The sequence below is a fragment of the Nomia melanderi genome, chromosome 11 (genome assembly GCF_051020985.1).
Source record: "Nomia melanderi isolate GNS246 chromosome 11, iyNomMela1, whole genome shotgun sequence".
Classification (NCBI taxonomy): domain Eukaryota; kingdom Metazoa; phylum Arthropoda; class Insecta; order Hymenoptera; family Halictidae; genus Nomia; species Nomia melanderi.
The window spans coordinates 1337328-1363587 of NC_135009.1; the positions used below are offsets into that span (position 1 = coordinate 1337328).

The 26260-nt window shown below is 32.0% G+C and overlaps 3 protein-coding genes across 15 annotated transcripts in view; 1 reads left to right on the plus strand and 2 right to left on the minus strand.

Annotated features, from left to right (window-relative positions):
• Nucleotides 1–9738: 9738 nt before the first annotated feature.
• Nucleotides 9739–12396, minus strand: Prp31 (pre-mRNA processing factor 31). The gene is made up of 8 exons (XM_076372101.1): nucleotides 12162–12396; nucleotides 11890–12087; nucleotides 11531–11735; nucleotides 11270–11439; nucleotides 11022–11179; nucleotides 10633–10923; nucleotides 10335–10559; nucleotides 9739–10097 (listed from the first exon to the last, which is right to left on the minus strand). Exons 1-8 carry the CDS (start codon nucleotides 12277–12279, stop codon nucleotides 9996–9998), a joined length of 1467 nt encoding a protein of 488 aa, XP_076228216.1. The 5' UTR covers nucleotides 12280–12396; the 3' UTR covers nucleotides 9739–9995.
• Nucleotides 12397–13749: 1353 nt separating this feature from the next.
• Nucleotides 13750–18630, plus strand: cta (Guanine nucleotide-binding protein subunit alpha cta). Of its 10 annotated transcripts, XM_076372118.1 has the most exons (7): nucleotides 13952–14103; nucleotides 14157–14756; nucleotides 14832–15115; nucleotides 15890–16150; nucleotides 16302–16352; nucleotides 16430–16647; nucleotides 16718–18630. In XM_076372118.1, the coding sequence occupies exons 3-7, from the start codon at nucleotides 14894–14896 to the stop codon at nucleotides 17073–17075; spliced, it is 1110 nt and encodes a 369-aa protein (XP_076228233.1). In that variant the 5' UTR covers nucleotides 13952–14103; nucleotides 14157–14756; nucleotides 14832–14893; the 3' UTR covers nucleotides 17076–18630. The 10 variants fall into 10 exon arrangements, with proteins under 10 accessions (XP_031850547.1, XP_076228234.1, XP_076228233.1 ...); XM_031994687.2 differs by lacking the exons at nucleotides 13952–14103; nucleotides 14157–14756 and adding an exon at nucleotides 13750–13944; XM_076372119.1 differs by lacking the exons at nucleotides 13952–14103; nucleotides 14157–14756 and adding an exon at nucleotides 13750–13938.
• The window catches only part of Frl (formin-like protein), a 143179-nt gene continuing 135390 nt past the window's right edge, over nucleotides 18472–26260 (minus strand). For 3 of the 4 annotated variants that reach the window (XM_031994681.2, XM_031994679.2, XM_031994682.2), the window contains one exon: nucleotides 18472–25144. In XM_031994681.2, the coding sequence (XP_031850541.1) occupies nucleotides 24932–25144 (213 nt within the window). In that variant the 3' untranslated portion in view covers nucleotides 18472–24931. The remainder of the gene's footprint in view (nucleotides 25145–26260) is intronic. The other variant, XM_076372100.1, reaches the window with a different exon arrangement.

A 26260-nucleotide genomic window follows, 5' to 3' on the forward strand; every position in this document is an offset into this window, starting at 1 on the left:
TTCTTCATTTATCGCGTTCACTTTAAAATCGTTCGAAACGAGGCAATTCGGATCAAATCGCACGGGGAGAATCGAATCTCGGGTTTCCCTCATTTGTTCATGTTTATGGTTACATGTACATATATATACGTACGAAAAAACATAAATCAGAAATCACGGTTTCCAGAAACAATAAAAGATACAATAATAATAGTTAACTGCAACTAACTCACCATATTTCTTGAGAAACAACAAAAAAAGTTAAAGTCTAGTCCAAAGAGGCCACTATTAAAACAACGATGAAGACTACTAAGGACGGACGAATGAATAACATAAATATAGATTCTTCGAGGGAATAATACTGCATTTATTGCAATGAAAAATTTATTCACTCACAGTCAGTAGGTTGGGTTCAATGCAATCTCAGTGAAAAGTTGTATCACGAAAACTATGCTAGTAGATTTAATGCTAAAGGGTAGTATATTTGGGAGAAATGTTTCAGTAATTGATTTTATGTGCAATTTCGGGTCGAACAAAAAGTTCTCACAAAAAATTGATTTTCATTGTAGATCTTCGAATGCTCAACGAAAAACTTATAGTTAAAACTTAGAATAAACATTTTTCTATATATTTTTAGGACGGCACAGTTCAAAAAATTGTTAGTCAAAGTTCTAAGGCGTATCCCGAAAAGATATAGTGGTCGAAAAATAAGGTTCACCCTAACGTGTAGGGAATAAGTTATTCTGACAACAGATGTTAAACTCAAGGCCATCGTTGCAGTTCCTTCTAATGTATACGTTTACTTGCATTTTCATAACAGTTGTTAATCTTATGAAGATCAGCCCTACTGTCAGTTTACTCGAGTCCAGAAAAAAAGGTTAAATTTATTTTTCGCCAGGTATAATTAGAGTACACCCTACTATACATATGTACATGTTACTCCCATTCATTGTTAGTTTTTTATATATTTATGTAGGGACGGAAAACGTGCCACCCTCAATTCGGAGGGTTTGACGATCGGTGGCGACGCAGTATCTACATTACAGTTCTTAGTTCTCAAGGTATGAATGGACGACTGTTTCGGTGTGTAGCTGGTGTCGTGTGGAGGCGAGGTGACGCCGTTGTGTTTAGGGAAAGTGTGACTGCGGACAGAGCGATTTCGAGTAGCTGAGGGAAGGATGTTTAGAACCGAACGACTGGAACGTGAGAATAACGTGATTTGGAAAGTGTATACGTGACGGCGAAAATGCTAGCTATGGATGTAAGAGACAGGGTGCAACTGAGAAGGGATGTGTATGATGAAAAGGAAAGAATGATTAGGGATGACGGTCAAAAGTGCGTGCGAGTTGAGCGGCAGAGCAGTATAGTAGAAGACCGTAAGACTGAATAAGCTATGAGAGTACTACGCGAGAGTATATTGCAAGCGATGTACCAGATTACATTCTCTTCATTTAACCATTTAACTTTAATAAACCATTTTCTATATTTACTAAAACACGCGAGTTATTATAATTTGGCACACGATCACGTCCTACGTTTATAAAAATATATTCGAAGAAGTGTATGCCTTTACCTGCCACGGTCGACGATTGCAAACTGGACGAATTAGTTATTAACATTAGCAGCTAGGAAAACCCAAGAAGGGAGGGGACTGTGTCTCCCTTCCACAACCATCTAGATCTAAAGGGGCCAACCAGAACGTCTTCACCCCCGCGAAGACGACATTGCGGAGGTGACGTCGAAGATGATTCTGGGAGGCCCAGTCAAGTTGATACACACAGTTGATACACACAGTTGGATACACATAGTTAGAAACACAAGTTAGAAACACAAGTTAGAAACACAAGTTAGAAACACAAGTTAGAAACACAAGTTGGAAACACAAGTTGGAAACATATAGTTAGACAAGTATCAACTCACATAGTACATAGCACAGAGCACGGAGTAGGAAGTAAGGATTACAAAGTATCAAGTAGCAATTTCGATCAAGCGCATAGCACTAGAGTCAAAGTCCGCTTCACCTCCTATTCATTTCTAAGTTTGTTCCCGATCATATCGGGTGGTCCTTCGAGACATACAAGTTTTATTAGTCGGCACACCACGTGCAAACGCCTACAAAGCTCGACCACCATTACGGTAACCACGAGTACCTAACAAAGACTATAACAAAAAATCGCAAAAATACTACCGCTACGCTAGCCATTCTTTCTTACAGTTACACCCATCTCACTCGAATCTTAACCTTTCATCCAAAGCTAAAATTCACACGGTTACGTACACGCTTCATTCTCTTGGTCCCAGTCGATCAATCCGAAACACTCTCCTTTCCCGCTTCTCCAGACCCAGGACTTTTCCACATGCAATCATTCTTATTTCCAAAGAAACCGGTACCATTCCGTCGCAATGTGGGTATATTTGAAAAAAAGGTTTGAAAAAAAATATTTTTCTATGAGAGAACCTGTTACGTCACAGATCCGGCTCGAAGGACCAAAAATGTGACGTCGCAGCGTGGCAACCTCGATAGTTGCACGCCCGTACACGATTATTAACGCGGATTTAATTCCTCGGCTGGGGTTGTAAATCCCAGCTTTAACTTTAGGTCTCGTTAATACTCGCGACGCTTCGATTTCCAAATTTCTTCAGAAATCGACTGATTCGATTCTGATCTCCGAATGATTGAGATCAGACCACCGGTTTCTCACGATACTGAGAACCCGTTTTGATGTTGCGCGTTTCGAGACGAACGAATTCTCGAATTTCGAATTGGATGCTTCTTCGGAGTGTGAAGCTGGAGTGTAGTTGTCGCGAACGATGGACTGAATGTGTTTGTTCCTAACGATGGACTTAATTGAATGTGTGAATGAATTAATGATATCTCGTTACTCCGAACGGTTGAGTATCTGAGAATATCGTCACTCCGAACGGTTGAGTGATTCTGATTCGGTTCTAACTTGTTACTGATCTGAGTAACTGATTAACTGATGCGAGTGCGATCCTGTAGGTGTTTTTATACAACACCTACAGGTTTTGTGTCGAGTGCGCTGATTGGAAAGTCGAAAATGCCCAATCGGCGCATAATTCCAAATTCGGGGGCGTCTTGGACGACGTCCTTTGGCCAGCCCTCTTGGTGCAAGTGTTAGTGTGTAATGTAGGTCAATGGACCAAAGAAATTGTTAATTTTATGTATCTGGTTTGTAAGGCCAGATATTTATTGTAACTTGGATGCACTGGCGTACTGAATAAGTTTTGAATAATTAACAAGGCTTGGCTTGATTTATCGGACTGTGTGTCCCTTTATTTTGTTGTTGATAATACTTGTCTTAATACTATGATGGTGCTGTCTTGATGAACTCTGGATAATTTGTACAATCGAGCGTGTCTTATACTAATTGTGGAGATGAGGGTGTGTACTGTTTCGTGTGTATGTTAAAAAGTGGGAAATATTTTCGTCCAATGAAGTTGTTGGGGGTTGAATCTGCTGTCTTGTGGTCACGCCTTGTAGGGTAAATCGGACAGGTCAAGTCAGGTATCGTCAGTAGGAGTGTGGAGTACCGTTAGGGTGTCGTGAAGCTAAGCCGTCCTTTGTGTCTTGAAAATGTCTGAATTTGTTTGTTTTATGATGTCTCGAATGGTTAGGGTTTTATTTAATGTGTCCGGGCCTTTTTCTCTATCGTAAAAACTAAATGTTCCTTGACTATGCAAACGGGACGATGAGGGTTATTTCTTAACTGTATGTATTCTTAACAGCAAGGGTGAGGGCAATGGCCACGTGCGAGGGATCCTCGAAGATTTGCCGATGCCTTGGAAATTTCCTCCAAGTTGACTCATGTCTGGCGGAACCGTTACGAACGAGGTTCGAGTCGACCCTTCGGAAATTCCCGGTTTATGATATGGTCGGTTGTCTGTACGAACGAAGTAAAAAGTCCAAACTGTTGTCTGGACATGCGCGGATTAACTAAATGATTTTATCATGGTTTAGGGTGAAATTGCCCCCTTGTAACTAAAACAAATAAACCGAGTTCGAAAAAAGCTAATCCCGAAAATAAATTTGTTGGCACGTCCATATCATAAACGAACCTTCGAGGATTTTCGCCGTTTTGTTCCGCATCCGACGGAACAATCATGATTATTATGAAAATTTATAAAGCAATTAAACATTATATATGTAGGAAGAAGAGAATATTTTATCGGGAACAATATAATTGTTTCACCACGGCTCACAATAAAACAGTCAACGTCAATCAAACAACGCGCACACTCTTTATATACTCGGATGGTCTTGTCTCACCCGCACACTTTCCAGAACATTCTTTCATTACCATGCATCATTAACATAAAAATCAATATAGAGAAAATCAATTTGATCTAGAATATTCCAATGCTTTGTACATATATTCAAAACGCGCTCCCACACAGTCGCGTCGTTCATCTATTGTACACGCATTCATCACTCATCAATACATCTATTCTCGCACTCAAATACATTTATTCCCACGTTTATGTATATAAGAAGTGACCAGAGTTCAGTTCTACACAGCGCGTAGGCATGGCTCTGAATAGCCGTGGCCGGCGAGAGATGGCCGTGTGGCGCCAAAATTCTGTGCACGCGCTATTTAGGGAGATTTCCATAACCTTTCCGAAAGAAAACCCGATTGCACTATTTCTACATGGCATGAGGGGGGTGGGGGAGTCGGAAGGGTTGGATTCGTCTTGAGAGATGTCTGCAGAATCTAATGGTACATAGCAAATTCATACCAACCAATCCACTTTCCGCAGAAATATAACAGAAGTGCGTTCAACGGACGTGCATTTACGCTTTTTCAAATTTTGATCACCATTCACAAACATTTAATGATACGCAATTTTCAAAATTTTTATAGCTACATATTCGGGTAGCTCTCCTCTATTTTTTGCGACAAATTTTAACCGCCTATCCTTTCTAGTTTTCACGTAACACTTGGTTGTCTGAAAAATTCCACCGTTTTTACAAAAACCCAACTTTTTGGAAAACTGGAAGTGACCCAGCAATTTGGTTTTCGGATTCGTATTTAAGGTCAGGAATTCTATAAGAATCACCTAGTGATCGTAACGTAACGTCATAATTAAGTTTTTGTAAAGGTTTATGAAGTTAGATCAGTTCGCGGAGGACCTGATTTTCCTGTAATATTTCAATTCACAATTTGATAATTACTTTAAACAGACGAAGAGAGGGCCCTACGGATGTTAGTTCGACTATGATTTGTTGAAGGTTATTCCAGCATATAAAAATAGTGAAAATGGTTTGAATGAATGTAGCCGTATTTATGGACTTCGCAACGCAACTATTAAGAGACATGCTGATAGAAAAAATTCCACAGTTAATAAGATTAAAATATTTGGTAAGTCATACATTCTGTAGTTTGAAAAGTGCTTTTTCGACACTTTAAAACCGTGGTCCGTCTTAGGAAACTGGTCTCCTTAATTCGACCGATCACACAATGTTAATTTTTCCTTGTAATTGGTGTAAATTAACTTTTAAAAAAAAATATATAGACGAACCGATTTTGATAATTTTGGGATAAGTTGTGAAACTGAATATATATAGGATGTTTCAAAAATATATATCACAAACACCACAGCGTGATTCTATACCTTTCATTCGACAAAAAAGGAAAGGAAGTTTTCGGAAAATTCATCCCAACCTCGAATAAAAGGATTAAAATTTATTATTGTTGCATTGTATTCTACTTCATTACAGAGGTAAAGCAAACTAGCAAACAAGCAAATTATTTATTTCCGATCCAGGATTCGTTTCCGTCGACCTCCATAATGAGTGAAACACGATGTGATAATATAAAATTTGAAACCTTCTTTTCCTAGGCTATGATGAATTTTGTGAGTGCTTTCTTACATCCTTTTTTATCAAATGAAAGGTATGGCATCACGTTGTGGCAGTTGTGAAACATGTTTTTGAAACATCCTGTACACGTCTTTCAAGCTACGGCGATAACACTAGTTTTCATAAAATTGACATCTCTTGTAAAAATTAATGCTTTTAGTAACTTTTTCCTTTCGTAAAAATGTAAAAATAACAGAGATCGGTATGAGTGAGTGTGCTTGTTCAGGGTGGGTATGCTCTAGGTCCTTGACCACACTTTATAATTGCCAAAAACCCTTTCAGCATTAGTCTAACGTTTTTTTAGGCATTATAAAGTAAAACCATTCCCATTACGTAAAAACCAGGCCTACCCATACCGATCACTATTATTTTTTCTGAAGGAGAAAGTCATTCAAAACATCGGTTTTTACAAGATACGTAAATTTTATGAAAATTTTCATTTTAAACAATTCAGACGTTATACCTGTGGATTTTCGATACTCGCGATGTATTCATGCAAAAAGCAAATAAGCGGCTATTCCTCCCAAAGCGTGTAAACATATACCTCCAGTGATGCTCGCTTAAATTTCACAAAAATTTGCTCGGCTAAATTCCACAGTACTCGCCCTACTCTTCTCCCAATACTCACTATTTCGAACTTAGTGTAGTGATCCCAGTAGAGAGGAACAGAAGATGAATACAATCAGCAGAAACAGTATGAATGTAGTCTGTCGAGCATCGAGCATCGAGGCGCAGGACTTCAAAGCCACGCCGCACGCTTCAAATATATATATGCAATGAAGAACATTTCAATTGCAGTAATTTTAACCTTATCTTCTCAAATGTAGTACCGCTGGATTGTTGAAATTTTTCTGATTAAAATGAGTTAAACACAACGTAACTCGGTCTAGTTTTATTGATTTGGAGGAAATGAACCTTTAATATTGTTAATTACATTAAGTCGGTAAAACTAGTCCGATTTCCATCGTGTTTGGACTAATTTCAATCAGACCAATCTCTGAAATTCACTGGCACTATATTTGAGAAGGTAGAATTAAAATTACTGTAATTGAAATTTTCTTCATTGCATGTTTGTATTTGACGCATGCAGTATCGCTTTGAAGTCTCGCGTTTCCACCCGCGATTTTCGACGGACTGCGTCTATCCCGCTTCCACTCACTATATCGAGTCTCTGTCTTTACCAGGCTGTGTTCGAGTCAATACCTGAGAGGAAATAGCTTCCTCCTGTTTTTAAATTCCACTTAAGGGACCCGAAATTGTGGAATTTAAACGAACATTACGTAATAATTTGCCCAATCGTTACAAGCTATATCTTTTGTATATTTGAAGTTAGAAAAAAATATTACTGAACAAAAATGAATGACGTAACTTTTTGTGTATGTTCATGATCACAGATTTTTTACATTATTTGATACACCATTTTTTTAAATTGGAATCTATCTCTTTCTTTGTATGAGTTGAATCCCTTCTTTAGTTTGTGTAAAAAAGGTATTAGGGTAAGATAATCAAAAAATGGATATTTCGCAAGAAAGGCAAAATGTCTATATTGAAGGAAATTTTCAACACCCTATTACGAAGCTACATATTATGCAAATACTTCTGTTCCGGCACGGTTTATTTGTTTAAGATACATATCATAAAAAAATGGCAGCTCAACGACCTAAACCCCGAGCCCACAGCCACCGGTAGCTTTGCAGGTCAGAAGGGACAACGTACTCCCTACCTCCACTACTAGTAATGTGGGCGTAGGTTAAAAAACTATATCTAGCAACATCCCGAGCGTTTTAGCCTTCTGATTTGTCACTAAGGACACCGCCCTATCTCAGTATTTTTATATATATAGAGAGACATTGAGAGACGAAACAGACAGACATATATCACAAGTTCATTACTAATCACGCTGTACTCACTGGACAACATACACACTTTAACTTTGTGAACATATATACATTCCTTTTACTCAATATTCAACAAATACAGTCCACTTTCGAACGAGAAAAGGAGAAGCCTTTTTTCATCACATCCATTTCACACAAGGTTAATTCAGCGTGTGAAAGTGTTACGCCATGTCCACTATTACTGCCTGGACAGCGTGCACGAACAACTTCTTTCATCGCTTCTCTGTTAGTTTTGCAAGCAATTTTCATAATAATTCTAGCTAGTTTTAATAATATTTCTGTAAAGAATATAGAAATACAACTATTAGCAAACAATTACGATACATTACAATTAAAAAATGTTGTATGAAATGTTTAGAGTATGATAGAAAAACCTTTGAGCATTTCCTTCAATGAAGATATTTTTTCAAAATAACTCGCGAAATAATCATTTTTCGATCATGTTGCTCTAATACTTTTTTACCCAAAATGTAGAGAAGATTCGAGTCACCCACAGAACGAAGTAGATTAGGCTCGAACTCAGAAAAATAGTGTAACTGTGAATATATGCTAAATGTTATCACTTTTGTCTGGTAATATTTTTTTTCTAACTTCAAATACAAAAAAAATATGACTTGTAACAACTGTGTAAATAACCCTGTACATAAATAAAATTCAATATATTAGCACTAATTATTTCTTCTGAGTATCTCCGAAATTAAGATCGAGCGGGGGTTACGTGTACAAGGAAGGATTGCTTGAAATGATGTTCCCAGCAATATATTCAAAAATCATCGAGATCGGTGAAATGCGCACTTATATAATATTATATTATTATACAAACATAACGTTAGAAGTGTCGTTATTGTAAGTATGTTATTATAAACATTAATATTATACAAAAGAAGGTATATATTATAATGTACAATAAAAATAAGGGTTACGTTGTTTATGTTTCTCAAATATTGCACGTTATACATATTTTTTATTAAAAGGATCAGGCACTGTGAGAAGATATATTTTTTCCTTTATAAAACTAAAATTGAAATTCATAAAATTAGAAAACGTTTGTTAACGTTATACTAACTTTAAGGTCTTTAATTTTAATAATTTCAAGTTTGCATAAGCAATAACAGCCATGCGATAGACTTAAAGAAGGAGATAAAGACTCACCGGAAGATGCCCAACGCTCAGCATATTCCATTAGTAACATGGACCAATCGTATAAGTCTTCAGAATTCGCCATGGTTGACCGACAGGACCTGTTTCTTTGCCACCGGTATTATCGATAGTTCCTCAATAAATAAACTAGAATCTCCTGGTTATCAATATTTTGTATCACAATCACACTTCTCGCGTAACATCGAACGGAACACACTTGATACGAAACTTCACACAGCGTAGGTACGTGTGCAACGATCCTAAAGGGAGATGAGAAACGAAGTCAGAGCATACACAAGCAGTCAATGATTATCTTACGACATCCAGTTCTAGTTTGCTGTTTCTCTCTATCCTTCTCCTCTCTTTTACCATTACAACACCACCTCACGATCTTTCACGAGACTCACATACGTATGGTCGTCCTTGTTTCTCTACTTTCGTTACATTTCATCGTGTCTTTTCATTCTAGCCACCCTGCTCTTTCGCAGTGTTTATTTGTATGATCAGTTTACCGTGAGATCGTCTATCTCTACTATACTTGTGTGTGTGTTAGTTAACTGAAATTTGTGTGCGTTCCGTCTTTAGTGGTTTTATTCATTTTTTAAATGTAATTTACAAAGATATTTAAATATAATTTACAATTATATTCTGCTCATATTTTATATTTTTGAAAATTTAAATAAATTTGTTCGTTTCTATTATGTTAAAAGTATATTCTTCGAAAAATTTAATATTTATAATTCATTTGTTCATAGTAACATTTCAACTGTCATATGTTATATGATTCACACACATAAAAGATAATTTCTAGTCTAAAAGTAAAAATGAATGTATCAATTACCATTAATTTAATGTAAAAACTTTATTATCTATAAAGTTCCCAGAAGATTATCAAAATAAAATTAAACGTTGACTTATAAATTCCCATTTCATTAAACAAAAATTTTAGTTTGAAAAGTTTTTAAAACTACTAGTATGGTGATTAACATGTTAATATATTATATGGATACTATTTGTGGCCCATGCTGCAGGCATTGTTAAATATAAATAAATGAATTATCTTAAACAAAATAAATACAAAATTGAAAAAGAACTTATAATTATTTTTTCACTTTCAAAAAACCAGCTGTGTTCGAGAAATATTTTGCATTGGCTTCATTTACTTTCTTCTCTGCTGCTTGTGGATTTACAATTTCTAAGCCCTATAACAAAAACAAATATATTTAAACCATAACTAGATAAATTTTCGAATTCCGATTATCTCAATCTTAAAGGTTTTTTTTTTATTAAGAATATATATTAATCATGCAACTTCCTACTATACATTTTTCAATTCTTGTATGAAACATTACATTCCTTCAGTCAGTAATTTCAGCAATATTTATATACTACCGAAGACGAGACAATCTACTTATATTATTAATGTATTGGTATTTTACCTGCAATGGCGTAAACGCAACACTGGATGCTGTACCAGAGACTTGTTTCTTAACTGTTGTACTTCCACCCCATTGCTGCTGTTTCTGTAAATTCTTCTGCAATGTTTTTGATATCCGCACTTTAGTTTTTTCATCAATTTGGGGCAACCTGATTCGACCGGTTCCTGCTTTACCAATTGTACCACGTGTGTAACCAAGATCTTCTTGATAAGCATCATTTTCTATCTAAAAATATACATATCAATCAGAAATATTATAATGTTACATAATGTTACAAATATAAGAAAGTAAAACTTACATCTGCGAAATTCATTCTATTTGCGTGTTTCCTGAATTCAGTTATGGCGTAACGTTCTTTCATTTTTCTAACACGTTTACCACCGCGCTTCTTTCGACCTGGATCAATAGGTTTTGGTAAAGGCTTTACAAATTTTACAGGTGGAGGTTCTTGGAGTTTATCTAATTTTTTCTCAATTTCTTCACGAAACATTTGACCAATATGACCATCTGTACTTTCATGACATGCGTCAACACGAGCGGCTAACATACTTTTAGCTGCTACAAGTCTTGCTGCTTTTCGTCTTAAATCCTAAAAAGATTAACTAAATATAAAAATCAAACAATACCTTGAACAGTATGTGAAATTTGTATTGTTGTTCATATAAATTTTACTATAAAATAACTTACAGGCGGAGTGTCCTGTACAATATCAGAGTAATATATAAACCCCGTATGAGGTAAAGTTGCTACTTGGGAAAATCCAGATAATGTCGTTTTTTGCGATCCAAGAACTAGAATATTACAGGCTGGCATTTTTGATAACTTAGTTAAACCTCCAGCAACACCTAAAACATGAAGGTGCAACATATAATTATGCCAATTTAATAAATTTGAAAAGTTTACTTTCAAAAGAAAGACAGTATTTTAAAATTTACCCATAATTTTTGCAGCTGTAGATGCACCCACTATCACAGACAAATTTGGTGCAATGAATGCCATTCTACTCTCTACATATTCAAATATCTTCAGTTTGCAGTTATTTAATTCTACCGCCATGTCACAAGCTTCGCAAATAGCTTCCTTTTCTTCTTCTGTTAGTAGTTGTCTACAAGCATAACATATTTGTTTGTTTTTAATAGTAAACATTATATACATATATTATTCATAAATTCTTAATCCATTAGATAATATGTTACCCCTGTGTCGTTGATGCGGTAACTGAAACTACCATGATTGTCGCTTGAGTAAGAAATTGTTGTAAGGTTTCATTATTCTTTGCTCTGTCTAAATCATTTCCTAATTCTCTAACTGTCATTACATATTCCAAAGGACCAACAACTAATGACTCTAATTCTGGAAATCTTTTAGAATACTTGTCTCTTGTAAATCGATGTATTGTCGCTAAAAAATATAATTTCTATTATACAAAGAATGTTTGGTGATATTATTCAACAAATTTTGTTCACATGTTGGCTATAGCTTATGTATTTTAACGTTACCTATGCATTTGTTATAAAATCACAAATACAATAAAGTACATAATATCAATATATACCTATTTCATCATCAATATCCACAGCCATATTATTAGCTTCAACAATAAGCTGATATTCTGGATCGGACTCAACGGGTCCAATAATATCCACTGACTTTCTAGGAATTTTACTGTATTTTTCAATGTGAGACATTACTTTTTGTAACTGTTCTGAGTCACGTAATTTTGCTAATTCTCTTACAGAAGCAACTTTTATTTCTGCAATCAATGTAAGAAGTTGATGAAAGAGATTCTCAATGTTGTTTACATTAACTAAAATTGAGGTTAATTACCTTCTTCAATAGTTTTGGAAACTGAAGCCGGAATAAAGTCCGGCTCTGGTTCTTCCATAACACGGTCAGAGTCATCATTCTCTTCAAGATCCGCCAAAAGTTCATCCGCTAACGACATGATCACTTTACAACAAAATTGTATAAGATTGTAAATATTTTAATAACCTCTTTCGTTTAACAAATCACTGTACCTAGTAAATACAGCAGCGTCATCTGTGTAAACAGTAAGTTCAGAAACTAATACGAAACAAGTTGTGGTGTTCTCAAAATCAGGCTACTCGGATTGGCTAATATTCATGTAAACACATATAACGAAAATAAGAGAAAGAAAAATAAAAAATAGGGAATTGGTTTCCCCCATAGATGCAGGAATATAAGGATGGAGAGTAGGATTTGCGAAATGATTGCTCCTTGAAGAAGACCAGTGATTGACATTTGACGCACGACTTTTATTGGATGATGCTTAACGCATATTAGCTACCGCTAATTGTAAACAAATTTGAACTACAAATTAATAATGTTATTTAAGTTATAGTGGTATTCGCTTTTTTAGTCAAAAAATGAAATATTTAAAAATTTTATTTTTCTACGACTTTCCTAAATTGTTTTCTTTTAATTTTATCGGATAACATAAAAATATTGTGTTATTAAGTGCAAACGGTAAAATTTTATTGTTAGTACAATGGAAATTACATCTATTATTTCAAACATTATTTTATATTTTCAACGAGTTATGTATATTTTACATGTAATAGAACTTTATTATATGGATTTATGGTTGTTATATTTTAATATTAAAACCTTGCACTATTTAATTATAAAATCCGTGAACTTGTGGATTGCTCATTATTAGCAGATACATATCGATTTGTCAAATGACATCTCAATATAGATTACAGATCATAAACTGGTTAAACCTTGCAATACAATGGCATACTTGAGATTCCGAAAAACGATACGAGCAATTAGTATTATATTCGATAATGAATTCTAAATACAGCATAATTCCTATATAAGTAGTTATTAGGTACGAACTTGTTTCATTTCGTAATTTGTTTCACTGATTGAAAGACAGAATGTAAAATCGAACGCTTTGGAAGATTATTCTGTTTAATATGATAATTAGATATAACAACAGTATAATTTTGTTACTTAGATATTGGTAAAGTTATAAGTACACAAATTAAAAAGCATTTGTTATAGAAAATGTTATGTTAATAAATATAAGTTTAAAACAATAAACTTTATATTAAAGATAAGTTTAATAAAAATTGTTTTATATTTCACAAAAATATTCATGAAATATCACTCGAAAATAAAATAGTTTAAACAAATTGATTTATTTATCAGAATAAAAATGTATACCTTCCATACTTTATATAAGTATTACGTATTTCGATTCATAGTTTTTCATAATTAGCGGTACAGGGCATGCGTGGAACAGCATCCAATAAAATCCAGGCGCGAATTCTAGAGGTCGGCCCCCCTCAAACAGCGGTCAATCCCCTCGTCAAAAACTAAGCTAACAATCCATCCCGATACTCCTAAGTCCATGGTCCATGGCATATTCTTATGTACATGTTTCTCCCCACCACGTAACGAAAACCGTATGATCGTTGATGCACGATGTTCAAGAGGGATCGTCGTTACATGCATTGCAGTATCGACAAGGATAAAGAAAGAAGGAAAGGTCTTTCAACGAATGACAGCGCGCAAAACCGATCACGCGGCCGAACCAAGAGGTGTACTTACGGTCGGTGTCAGACACCGTGAATGTGTACGTGTATGTATCGCAGTAGTATCTCACAACAAATATGTCGTCGTGGTGGGGAGTACGTTTTCCCGTTCGCCGTTTCGCATATTTCTTCCCCCGCATTATTATCATGTAGTTTGGCATAGGTGAACTCTTGTATGTTTGTTTCCTCGACAGAGAAAAGCACAGGTGTGTATGCGTGTCTTACGTGCGAATACGTGTTAATACAATTGTTAATTAAGGAAGAAGTTGTTCGCATCAAAGGCGACGGGAATCGTCTCGTACTCAGGGATAAAGCGCGATGAGACGATGCGCGAGTTACTTCTCTTCCTCGGTAATTAGAACGATTATTTAATCATGTCCAATTCGCGAGGAACCAGAGAGGATCGTGGGCAGCCAACGGCGTGAGTCTCGCGATTAACGGTAGGTGTGGAGTTTAACCGAGTTGAACGACGACGTGTGTTAACTTTGGTTCAGCGGTCGCGTTCCCCGGCTACGCCTAGGTGAGAAATGCGGTTCTGAATCACGACGTTCGCTGATCCCGTGCAATCACGAACAGGTTGTTCACGGAAGGGGTGGTCCCTTCATTACGTGCATTACGTTACTATACGTGCATCGTGAATACGAACTCGTGTACGGGTCGGACACGGGTACGGACACGGGTACGGGTACGGGTACGGGTACGGGTACAGGTACGGGTACGAGTACGGGTACGGGTACGGGTACGGGTACGGGTACGGGTACGGGTACGGGTACGGGTACGAGCACGAGCACGAGCACGAGCACGAGCACGAGCACGGGCACGGGCACGGGCACGGGCACGGGCACGGGCACGAGCACGGGTACGAGTGCGTGTGTGTATGTGTATGCGTGCACAGTGTTTGGACATTCAAGGATATATTCCTTCGGAAGGACAGCCTGACACGGAAAGACGGAAGGAAAAAGGAAGGAAGGAAGAGGAGGGTAGCAGGGTAGCAAGATGGCGGGGTCCTTAACGTGGTCATGTACTTGTTGCCTGCGGTTCAAGTTCAGCCCCGAGGAGATCGAGCAGCGTTACAAGAGTCAGGAGATCGATCGGATGCTGGAGAAAGATCGTCAAGCTCTCCGACGACAGGTCAAGCTGCTGCTCCTCGGGGCAGGCGAGAGCGGAAAGTCGACATTCCTTAAACAGATGCGAATTATTCATGGAATTAAATTCGAGGTAGGACATCCTCGACTTTTCAAACAGATCCTTTTCTTCGAAGTCTTTTTTTTATCCAGCCTTCTCATCGTTTTCGGTTTACTGATCAATGTTTTCACTCTGATACATGAATCATTCAGTTTTAGGAAACTGTAGTTTCATTTAAAAACTCTGTCACTGTGTTGTATCTATTAAAATAGACCTTTATTTATAAGAAGGTGGTTGACCCAAACACATGATTTAAGATATAGTATAAGAAAGTAAGTCTGAACCATGATTGATTAGTTTTGATAATTATTCATCAAAAATGTTTTACATATCGTCTACCTGTTATTGTTTTCAATTATAAAAGCATACAACAAACTTCTGTTCAGTTTCTCATAACTATACTTTCAAATAAATTTGGATATAAAGTAGTCTTTAATCTAATTCATGTAGATAAATACTCTTAGTCAAGAAGGTATAAAAAAATTCATATATACAGAGATGATTTTATAAAGAGTATTAGCAAGCTTTGGCACAGTCCATTATTTGTAAATATTTATCTGTTTGTTTTACCATTTATCATATTCTTAATTACTAAATATAGATCTCATAATACATTAAATAATTTTTAATCTATTCGTAAACAAATTTTGATAGAAACTTCGGATTCTCCAATATTATTATCCATATGTATTTATAAACATATACAAATTAATGTTATTTAAATTTACATTAAAATTATTGTTATTAAAAATTATTTAGAAATTATTTAGAAATATTATTGTTTATGGTACTCTTTTTTCTTTTCAGCCTGAATTGATCAAAGAATACCAACATGTAATTTATCAAAATATAATAAAAGGAATGAAGGTATTGGTGGATGCTCGTGACAAATTGAATATTCCATGGGAAAACTCTAAAAACTATGATATTGGTTATCAATTACTCAAATTTGAAAATACTATGGTATTAGATGCTAAGTTATTTCTTCATTATGTGCCAGCTTTACAAAGTTTATGGAAAGATGCGTCCATTAGGAAAGCTTTTGATAGACGGAGAGAATTTCAATTAGTAAGATATATTTGTGTGTTTTTTTATTATATTTCATCTTAATTGCCATATATCAAAGATAAATGGAGCAAAAATATAAATTCACTAATGTCTATTAATGTATTGAAATCTTTGATGTTTTTATATTTTATAAGTATTTTTTTAATTACAGAGTGATTCAGTTCAATATTTCTTGGACAATCTTGACAGAATTGCAAGGATGGTAATTTTCATAAATTTTTCATACTATTTTCCTAGCGTAGTACAGTATCATTTAAGTATTATGAATTTTATTTACAGGATTATGTACCTACACATCAGGATATCTTACATTGTAGGAAAGCTACAAAAGGAATTTCAGAATTTGTTATACAAATTAATAATATACCATTCTTGTTTGTCGATGTTGGAGGACAGAGATCTCAACGACAAAAGTGGTATCAATGTTTCGATTGTGTTACTTCTATACTTTTTCTTGTGTCATCATCTGAATTTGATCAAGTATTGTTAGAAGACAGGTGTGTTATAATTTCATTAGTATCTTCATATTAAAAGAGGAAACCGTTAAACAATATCCCTTATTTACAGGAGAACTAATCGATTGGAAGAATCGAGAAATATTTTTGACACGATAGTCAATAATATGATATTTGGTGGAGTGTCTATCATCTTGTTTTTAAATAAAACTGATTTGTTAGACAAAAAAGTGAGATCACCTGATACAAACGTTCGTTGGTATTTTCCTCAATTTGCAGGAGATTCGCATTCTATGAAGGATGTGCAAAATTTTATATTGGAAATGTTTATATCTGTGAAAAGGGACCCGAGAAAACCCCTATTTCATCATTTTACAACTGCAGTGGATACAGAGAACATAAAAGTTGTATTTAATGCAGTTAAAGATACAATTTTGCATAGAAATTTGGAATCGCTCATGCTCCAATAATAATAGATGTATGTACATATATAGAAAGTGAAACTATTTCCGATCCGAAGGTATGCATTCAACATTTAGTGCTTGAGATACAGTAAACTGAAGGTGTAGTTCATGTAAGGATTAGGACATTAATTAGAAAGAAAAATGTTCTGGTAAGACAATACCAATGTGTGTGTACCAATGTAAATCTCATGATTACCTCCGTTTATAACGGTAAACTAAACTTTTTTATAATAGTTTTATACATCAAGGGAAGTAAAAACTGCCTAACGAAAATATACATTGAAAATTTTTACACACATGTATATGTACATGTGTGTATACACATATGTATATGTACATACATGTATATGAATGTTGTATATGTTTTGATAAAACGTTTCCATCCTTTTTTATAAATATTAAAGGGTTGTAAGAAGACTATTATATATACAATATATTGTACATAGTAACTTGTATTCTATACATTGTCAATATTAATGCTTTTACATATTTGTATAAAAAAGGATCAGTTTGCTAATAGTTTAAGTAAGATTTTCTATTTTGTACAGATATTTAATCCGATGCTTTCTCTTTTATATTAAAATGTAATGAAAATACTGGTGATATAACCAGTTTTTGCAAACATAAGAGTAACTTATTTTGTATGTAAGGTTAATTACGTTTGTTAACATTGAATTATTAAGTAACAAAGAAACCAAATACTAGATCCATGCCATATAAACCAAATGAAACTAACCAGTTTGTGTTCAAATTGCTGTGTACAAAACGCGTCAATTTTTATGTTCTATTTCCTTCTTTAATTTGACTTCAGAATTGTACACAGGATTTCGATATTTCAGTATCTTTTGTACTTTCATGTTCGTTATATTATTTTGATTTGTTGGTTTTGTACTTTTACATTGGAGTTCTGTTCTTTTCTGTACAATAAATTACATTTTCTAAGCAATTGAAAATTAATATAATTCTAATATTTTAATATTACTTTCTCATTTATATGTTGTTATTTTTAATGTAAATTTCAGTATTTTTTATGATGAATTTTGAAAACATTACAGGTTTTGTTTAGTAAACGCATAGTACCAGCTGTACTAAACTTCAACTTTGATAACTGATTTTTATTACAACATTATTACTTTTTAAGAAAGTTTACATTAATCAGTATTATTTATTTCTTCTATATAAAGATTCAAACAAAGTTGATTTTTCAATTTGTGTGTAACAGCAATTTGTCAGAATTATGTTTAATCTTTTATTGTCATAAACATATGAGCTATAATTAACTAGTTGCAGGTACCTTTTTTTTAAATGAATTTTTGTTCTCATGAATTTTGTAAATATACGATAGCCAGCAATGTCTAACATTATTAAAGTAGGACTATTGGATCGTAACAAAGCTGATCTATTAAACGATACGTCTTAATTTTATTTGAAAATCGCATAACTTAAAATTTCGTTATAACTAACAGCATTTTGAACTTAATTTATAAATATCGCTATAACCAAGGATTTTATGTAATAACGTATATGATGAAACCAAAGAGTTTTAAATAAACTTAATAAACTTCTATGTAACTTATTTTCCATTAGCTTAGTACAATGTGTAACATTATAAATATTCTGAAAAGCATATTTGCATTCATGCTTGCTATTACTTTAATCTGCAGTTTCGATCATGTATTACATAAAATCTTTGTTTCTTCCATTCTTTGCATTAAAGAAATGGAAATTAAGAACATTTAAAAATATTGTATTCAATATTAGTTGTTTTAAAATGAACGAGAATCAATATTTTGTTGTGTTTGTATATAAGAAGTTTTAGGTGTAGTATAATAATACAACATGTTAGGAAGTTGAAATTTTTACATGGTTTGCATCATGCTAAGATATTGTATAACTTTAATAATTGGTGTATTTCTCTAACTAATGTTTTTACATTCCTATAAAGTAAATCGTGTCCACTTTAATTGATATTCTTAGAATGTTTTTAAATTATACTACATTTTTATAATGTTGCTAAATTATTACTATCTCTAATGGAGTATTATTTTAAAAGATTATACAAAAATTTATACAATTTATACATATATCCTGCAGCTACAAAGTCTATCCATCCATGAGGTCATTGATTAAACTGGTTTTACAGGTATTCGAATATCCATTGATTTAATTAATACAAATTTGTAAATATGGGTACTATAGTTACAATTAACTATGTACTGAAAATTGTAATTACCGGGTTAAAATATTTTTTTAAGTAATGAAATAAAAAATTTAGTAATACAAATTTATTGAAAAATGTTAACAGATAATGTTATTATTCTTAAATAAAGCATTGGTACACTAATATAAACTGTTTTCATAATAATTTCTACAAATTTCAGTACATAAAGTGAGTTTAACCTAGAGGTACAAATTTACAGCCACTTGATATATTATAACTAAATGAAAAAACTGTAGAAAACCAAAATGAAGATGTTTAAAAAATAGTTGTCTTATGTTGTCATCTAACTGCAACAATAATGAACATTTCCAATGAAATATGTTGTAGACTATTTTTGAGTGGATTTAGAATTTTTTAAGAAGTCTTACTCTTTTTGCTAAAAACGGTTGATTATGTAAATTTTCATAGATTACATTTATCAGTCATCTAATGTCTGAAAAACCAATTTTCTTATCTACGAATATTTTAATACAAATTATTTTGACTAAATTTTGGTAATTATCTTATTATAATGAGAATTCAGATTGCTACATTTTATTACATAAAATTATATTAAATTTATAGTTAAACAATTTATGTTAGTATACTGAAATCTTTGGTACAATCTCTTACTGATTTATTAGCATTGTTATTTTTTAATATTTTTGTGTGATGGAACATTATTAAGCTTACTATATTTTTAATAATATTGTATGAAAAAATTGGTTTCAATGTCACTATCTCATTAATTATAATGTGTGTTTGGTTTATAGTAATAGTAGGTACCTACATATTTGATAACTAATTTGTTAATTATTGAATGCCTGGACATCTGGTTTTCAAGGCCTTTATTACTATCAACATTTGCTAAGAATGATATTTGGAATTTTTATACAAATATTTTAGGGGAAAATATACTGTGGATAATCATACTTGGGACTTCATGTAGATATAATATGTATGTAAAATGTCGCTATCTTGTAGGAAATTTTCAGGATACTTACATCATTTTTTGCATATATACTTCATTTCAGTAAAACTTAAATATAACATATATTTTTGTAATCAATTCAGAGCAAGTATTGTTGACTTTATTAGAAATTTATTTGCAATGTGAACGAAACTGTTACTAAATGTTTTATATACCAATTACATCACACTATGAATCATGTAAGTTTTCTGCCATGCTATTGTACAACTAATAAAGGGAAAAAAAATGGTAAAACACCGCATGTCGTATGCGTAACATGTTCAAAAAGGTTTATTGTAATGCGGACTGTGAAAACATAGTAACATTGTGATAGAATGTTTCGAAAAGGAGAAAATAATTTTTATATTTTTAGAAGTGCAGAGATTGATTTAATCTGTTCTTTCAGCTTAATCAATTTTACACAATTCAGTCTACGTAAAAAGAGAAAAATGGAATTTAGATATTCTATGATTACGATACCGTTGACGATGATACATCAGTGTTATATATAAATATATATACGTTTAAAATGAGTTTATTATGATTTGTATAATACTTACATTAGGTACTTTTATAAGCATACCTACATTCTCAAATCATGGGAGATGAACATTCATAAATGGCCATAAATGGTAACATTGAATTTAAAAAGACAGATAGTATTTACAATGAACAAAATTGGGAGGTAGCGTTATTTGTAATTTACTGTAAATACATGAAATTAAGTGTAAACATCTAATTATTATTTCATTTGCTTTAATACGACCACTTTGAATAGATTATCAAAGAATTAGCCATTGTAGTGGAAGTAATTATAAAATAAATATAAATTTATTTTCTTTTATAAATGAATGAATAAAAAGTGAATTTTTACTGAAACTTTATATGATAAAAACAATGAGTAGTATTTACAAATAATACTGTATCAGTTTTTGGTTTATAATTTACTTAAACATATATGAAAATGGCATTTTTTCTTGTCGATTTAACAATAACATTAATGTTAAAATAAAATCGATACAGCAGTTTTGTAAGTGCTGAGTGGTGATGATGTGGATTATTTGTATACTATTTTCAGAAATTGTTATGGGAAGAATAATTTTGTTACATATTGCAATACATATAAAAGAAGTAAAACTGGTCTGTCTGTTATCGATATTCATTCATATAGTTGAACTTTATTTTAAGTGATGCTCAAACATACTTGTCAATCATGATGCTTGCACAACATGGGTACTCTTAGGAATGTGTTTTTGAAGACATGAAAAATATTTCAAGATTGTTAATTTTAAAGTATTAAGTAATGCTCTGGCTGGTAAAAGGTTTACACGTTTATAAAGCGATTTGCAAAAATGAACTAAACAGATATTATTTTTCATTTAGATATTGGAATTATGAACGTTTCAACAGTTTATAAATTTTGTAGTTATAGAGACACCAAAATATTTTTACGAAGTATTTAAACATTTATTGTAAAAGCGTAAGCGAATAATCGAAAGTTCTAATATTAAATAGATTGTTTGTGTATTCATCGTCTTGATAATATAAATTTGCACGAGCCACACTATAAAAAAAATTTATATTAAGTAGTAACAGTCAATCCTGAATTGTTAAGCATGATTAACAATCTCGTTTGACCGCGTATGGGTCACTTTATATGCATTTTACTATATATGATCTAAAGAATGTAGATATATTGTGCCTTTTGTATATTGTATATTTGTACATAAACATATTTTACATGAAATATTATAATAATGTAGACTATTCACATAAACAATAAATAAAACTTCAGAAAAAATATTTGCTACAAATTATTTTTTACCTTGATAATTTATTAAAGTGGAAACACAATATTCCCTGGAAAATTAGACTTGTGAAGCATCGATTAAACAAGGTGGCACACAAATGTAGAGAATAATGTATCAATGATTATATACGTATAGATACTTGTATTTATACATTGGTATCATTTTTATTTGTAATAAATTTTATACAAAGTGAAGCACATGCCTATTTTGTATTACTTATTTAATAAAATGCACAATATTTACATGTTTGCAAAAAATACATAAGATACGTTTTATTTTTCTGTTGTTGCAATCAATTGAAATTGGTTTTTGCAGTTTAGCAACGAGTAATATTACTTATGTAATATTAATAACATACAGATGTTATACTTATCTAAACATCACATTGTCAATTCGTCTACTATTAGTACTAATTACATTTTTTTTTATAACTACTAACGTATTTGTTATATTACAGTTATATTTACATTGTTTTACGGGTAATATATAATATCAAAACCGTACAAAAGTGAAAATATAATTTTATTATTATCCAAAAAATTTGGGATATGTAAAATCACCCAGAAAAAGGCATGTAGAAAGTTTGCACGTAATGTTATTCAGACTGCTTGACAATACATTTCAAAATACTCTGAAAGATAATTTGTATGCTTAGTTATTTTCTGATAACTATATTTTGAGATATTCAGTAATGGACAACGCGAAATTACGTTTGCTACTGCAGTCGACCCGACTATAACGTTCTATTTTAGGCCAGACTTTTAGGAATCAATTACAATTTGAAAATGTACTACAATATTTTAAATGATTTCCCTTCATTCATGTTTATATGAAAAATTATCTAAACATAATAATTTTGTTTTGTAATGCAATATCTCGATGTAGATTGTAATGCCAGCAAATTTAAACTGGTTTAGCTTCTATACTCGCACACATTATTATTAATTGAATTGTGTGTTTTATCACTTTGATTATCAGTAATTGTCGGTACGTGTTCTATTTTGATCTAGTCTATTTTATTCACATACAATGTAATTGAAATGTTTCTTTGTATGCGTTATAGTAGAAACGACTGTTTTAAATTCTAGTTTGTATTTATCGGTATATTGAGCGCATCTTGAGGTCTTGACGGAATGTACTAAGTTTGTGCTAACTCTATGTGTTACATATTACAAAATAAGAGATTCTTTAAAAAAATTTCATGACAAGTCTAAACTGCACTATTATCCATTTGCTACTTAATTATACTACTTTAATAAAGATTATCGGACAATTGACTTTCAGATCTTCAGAAAAATATGCTACAAGATTTGCTTTTTGGAACTTTCGAAATTTTACTGTAATTACGTGCAACATTTGTAACTTTTTGCGCAAAATAGTTGTTCTGTCGTTAAACTGTATGAGGTGATTTGGTTTCCCAGATCGATGGAATGTGACTTAATTAGTACCTGTAGTTTGTCGGCAGTCGTTTCAGATATATTTAAATTAATACTTAAATTCCATTTCAAAATAAATGCGCTTTATATTACCTGATTTTCCATTTCCTCCTTCCCTTAGATATTTTCTCAAACAAATGACTAACACATATCAATTACATTTAAAAATTATAAACATCTTAAGCGCATATAACAATCAACAATAATTAAATGGAAACAATTTTCAAGTCTAATTCTTTAAAGATAAGTATGAAAAACAATGCAAAAATAATTATACAATTTCTTTTCTGAACATGCGTTCCTAAGTTAGTTTTTTTTTACTAACACTTTATATAACAGACTGGAAACACATTATACAATTACTAGAATTTCGGCAATTTGTTTCCATTTGCTAAAAATTCTAATGAATTAGTTGTATTTATTAACTGAAAGTGATCTAGTTCTTGGTAAAGGTATATAGAACTGTAGACATAATGGCTTATGCGTATATCAGTATTCCATATAAATTTTGATAAATTTTTGAGTTTTACGAATTTTGCAATTATACTGTAAATATTCTTACAAATGTTAATCTTTTAATTAACTCTTTCACGTTTGCAGACTTGAAATTTTGGCAATTACTGTGAAATGTCTGCATTTTTTAACACCAATTGAACATCAACTAATGTATGTTAATTCCATTACATTGTATATGCATATGTGAATCATTTATTTAGAGTAAACGAGTATGAATATAATGGCAATTAAGTTAATTTTTAAATCAAATTAAACAAAATTTAAAATATATTGAATGTTTTGTTATTAATGAGTTGCAATTAAATGGCTGTCTATAGTATGTATATAAATATTATGAAAGACAATGTATTTTCATATTCAATTTTTCTGAATCACAATTCTCTTTGAGCGTTCAAACTTTGTTTGCTAACTTGATGATTACTTAGTTTTTCGAAAAATAAAAGAATGTCACGAAATTTTCAATATTTGTTTCCATCACAATAGTTCAATTTTTTAAAATTACTATAAAAATATTTATACACTCACATCTAATTCAGTATGATAAACATAGAGTCACTTTTCTTCCTTATTCCTGACAAAATTCTTAACTTACACCGTGTTTAGTTTTAACTGTAATATATATTTTTATTTCATTTTGAAAGTTAAACTTTTGAAACTTGTGACTTTTGGATGTTACGTATTTTGTGCACCTTCCCTATGATATCTTTAAATAAACTTTTTATGTATAAATTACCTGATCTCTATTATACCGATAGAAAATTTTATTACGCGCGACATGAAAACAGCAAACATAGGGCTTATTACAGAAATGACTGGACGTGAAAGAGTTATTTGATACGATTATTATCAATAAATTACCGTAGAAGTTACAGTCTTTTTCCAGAAGGAAATAATTATTCTTTTAAGATGAAAAATACACGAAAGGCGGTTTAAAGCTCCAATTCTTCAGCAGTGCGAGAAAGTCTGTGATTATCGATGCGTCTACGTTGACTACGCCTGACTGCATCTGCTCTGCGATACGGTTCCGACCTGAGCCCAAGGAGAATGTCCTCCAGAGCACCATTATAAACTTCATCCTGCTGCAACAGTTTCTTCTCCTGAACTAGTCTTGTTTTGTTTTTCAATTCGTTTATCACAGCGTCCTGTGAAATTACAAATTCATTATTAGTTACCTATCTATTAATCAAAAGTAACGTAGCATAAAAAATTAACTAATTAAAAGACTACAGAAATTGGTTGTCTGAAAATATTAACAACATATATCAGATATTATCGTTAATTGCATTGGAATATCATTCGTAATTGTGAATAAATCTTTTATCTAATTTAACTAAACATATGCGATCACTAAGCGGGCTTGAAATCAATTTCATTGATTTAATTATAATTTAATTTTCACTGAATATATTACCAAATACAGTTTTAGGTATACTAAAAAGATCTTCAACTTAACGTACAAATATTCAAAGCACTTTGGCTTCACGTAATCAAATCATTATATTATATTAATTGTACTTTATGTTAAATGATAAAAAGTGCCCACAATGAACATGACCTGATAAATAGATAATTGTTAATTTATATTATGTTACATGAAGATAAATACAAACATAAGTTTGTAATTGTTATGATACACTCAAAAAAATAATTTTTACAGTAAGATGTCAAATAAAATAAAATGATTGTTTTATTTAATTATAGTTTGAAAGTAGACTTAACGTTCTCATAATTTTGCAACATTTGGTCTGATAATCAAAGTGTTAACAGGGAAAAATGACTTTTTCTTGATATAAAAAATTATGTTTGTTGGCGCAGATTTTTTATGTAAAAATAAAATTAAAAAATATTATTTTTGACGCATTCTGCAGAAATTACATACAATTCGAATTTGAAGACGCATTATATACACATTAATTTGAAAAAGTAACTTGTGAAAATTATAGTAGATATAATTTTTTTCTATTTAATAATACCCTTCTACAATAATTTGAATATATTAATTACTTCATGATTTATAATATTAATAAGAAAAGTTTTCAAATATTTGGATTTTTTTATCGTAAAACTTAAAGACTTTTGCAAATAATATTCCGAAAAGAGATTGAAATCTAATAGAGAATTTTTTTTATATGTTATGATATACATTCCAAGTTGTAAAGTTGTAAAAGAGGCACCAAAGGCACTGTAAGTTTTTTTCTTCAAATATTTGTAATTATAAAAATATATTTGTTCAAAGCAGTGAAAAGTATTTTAATAAA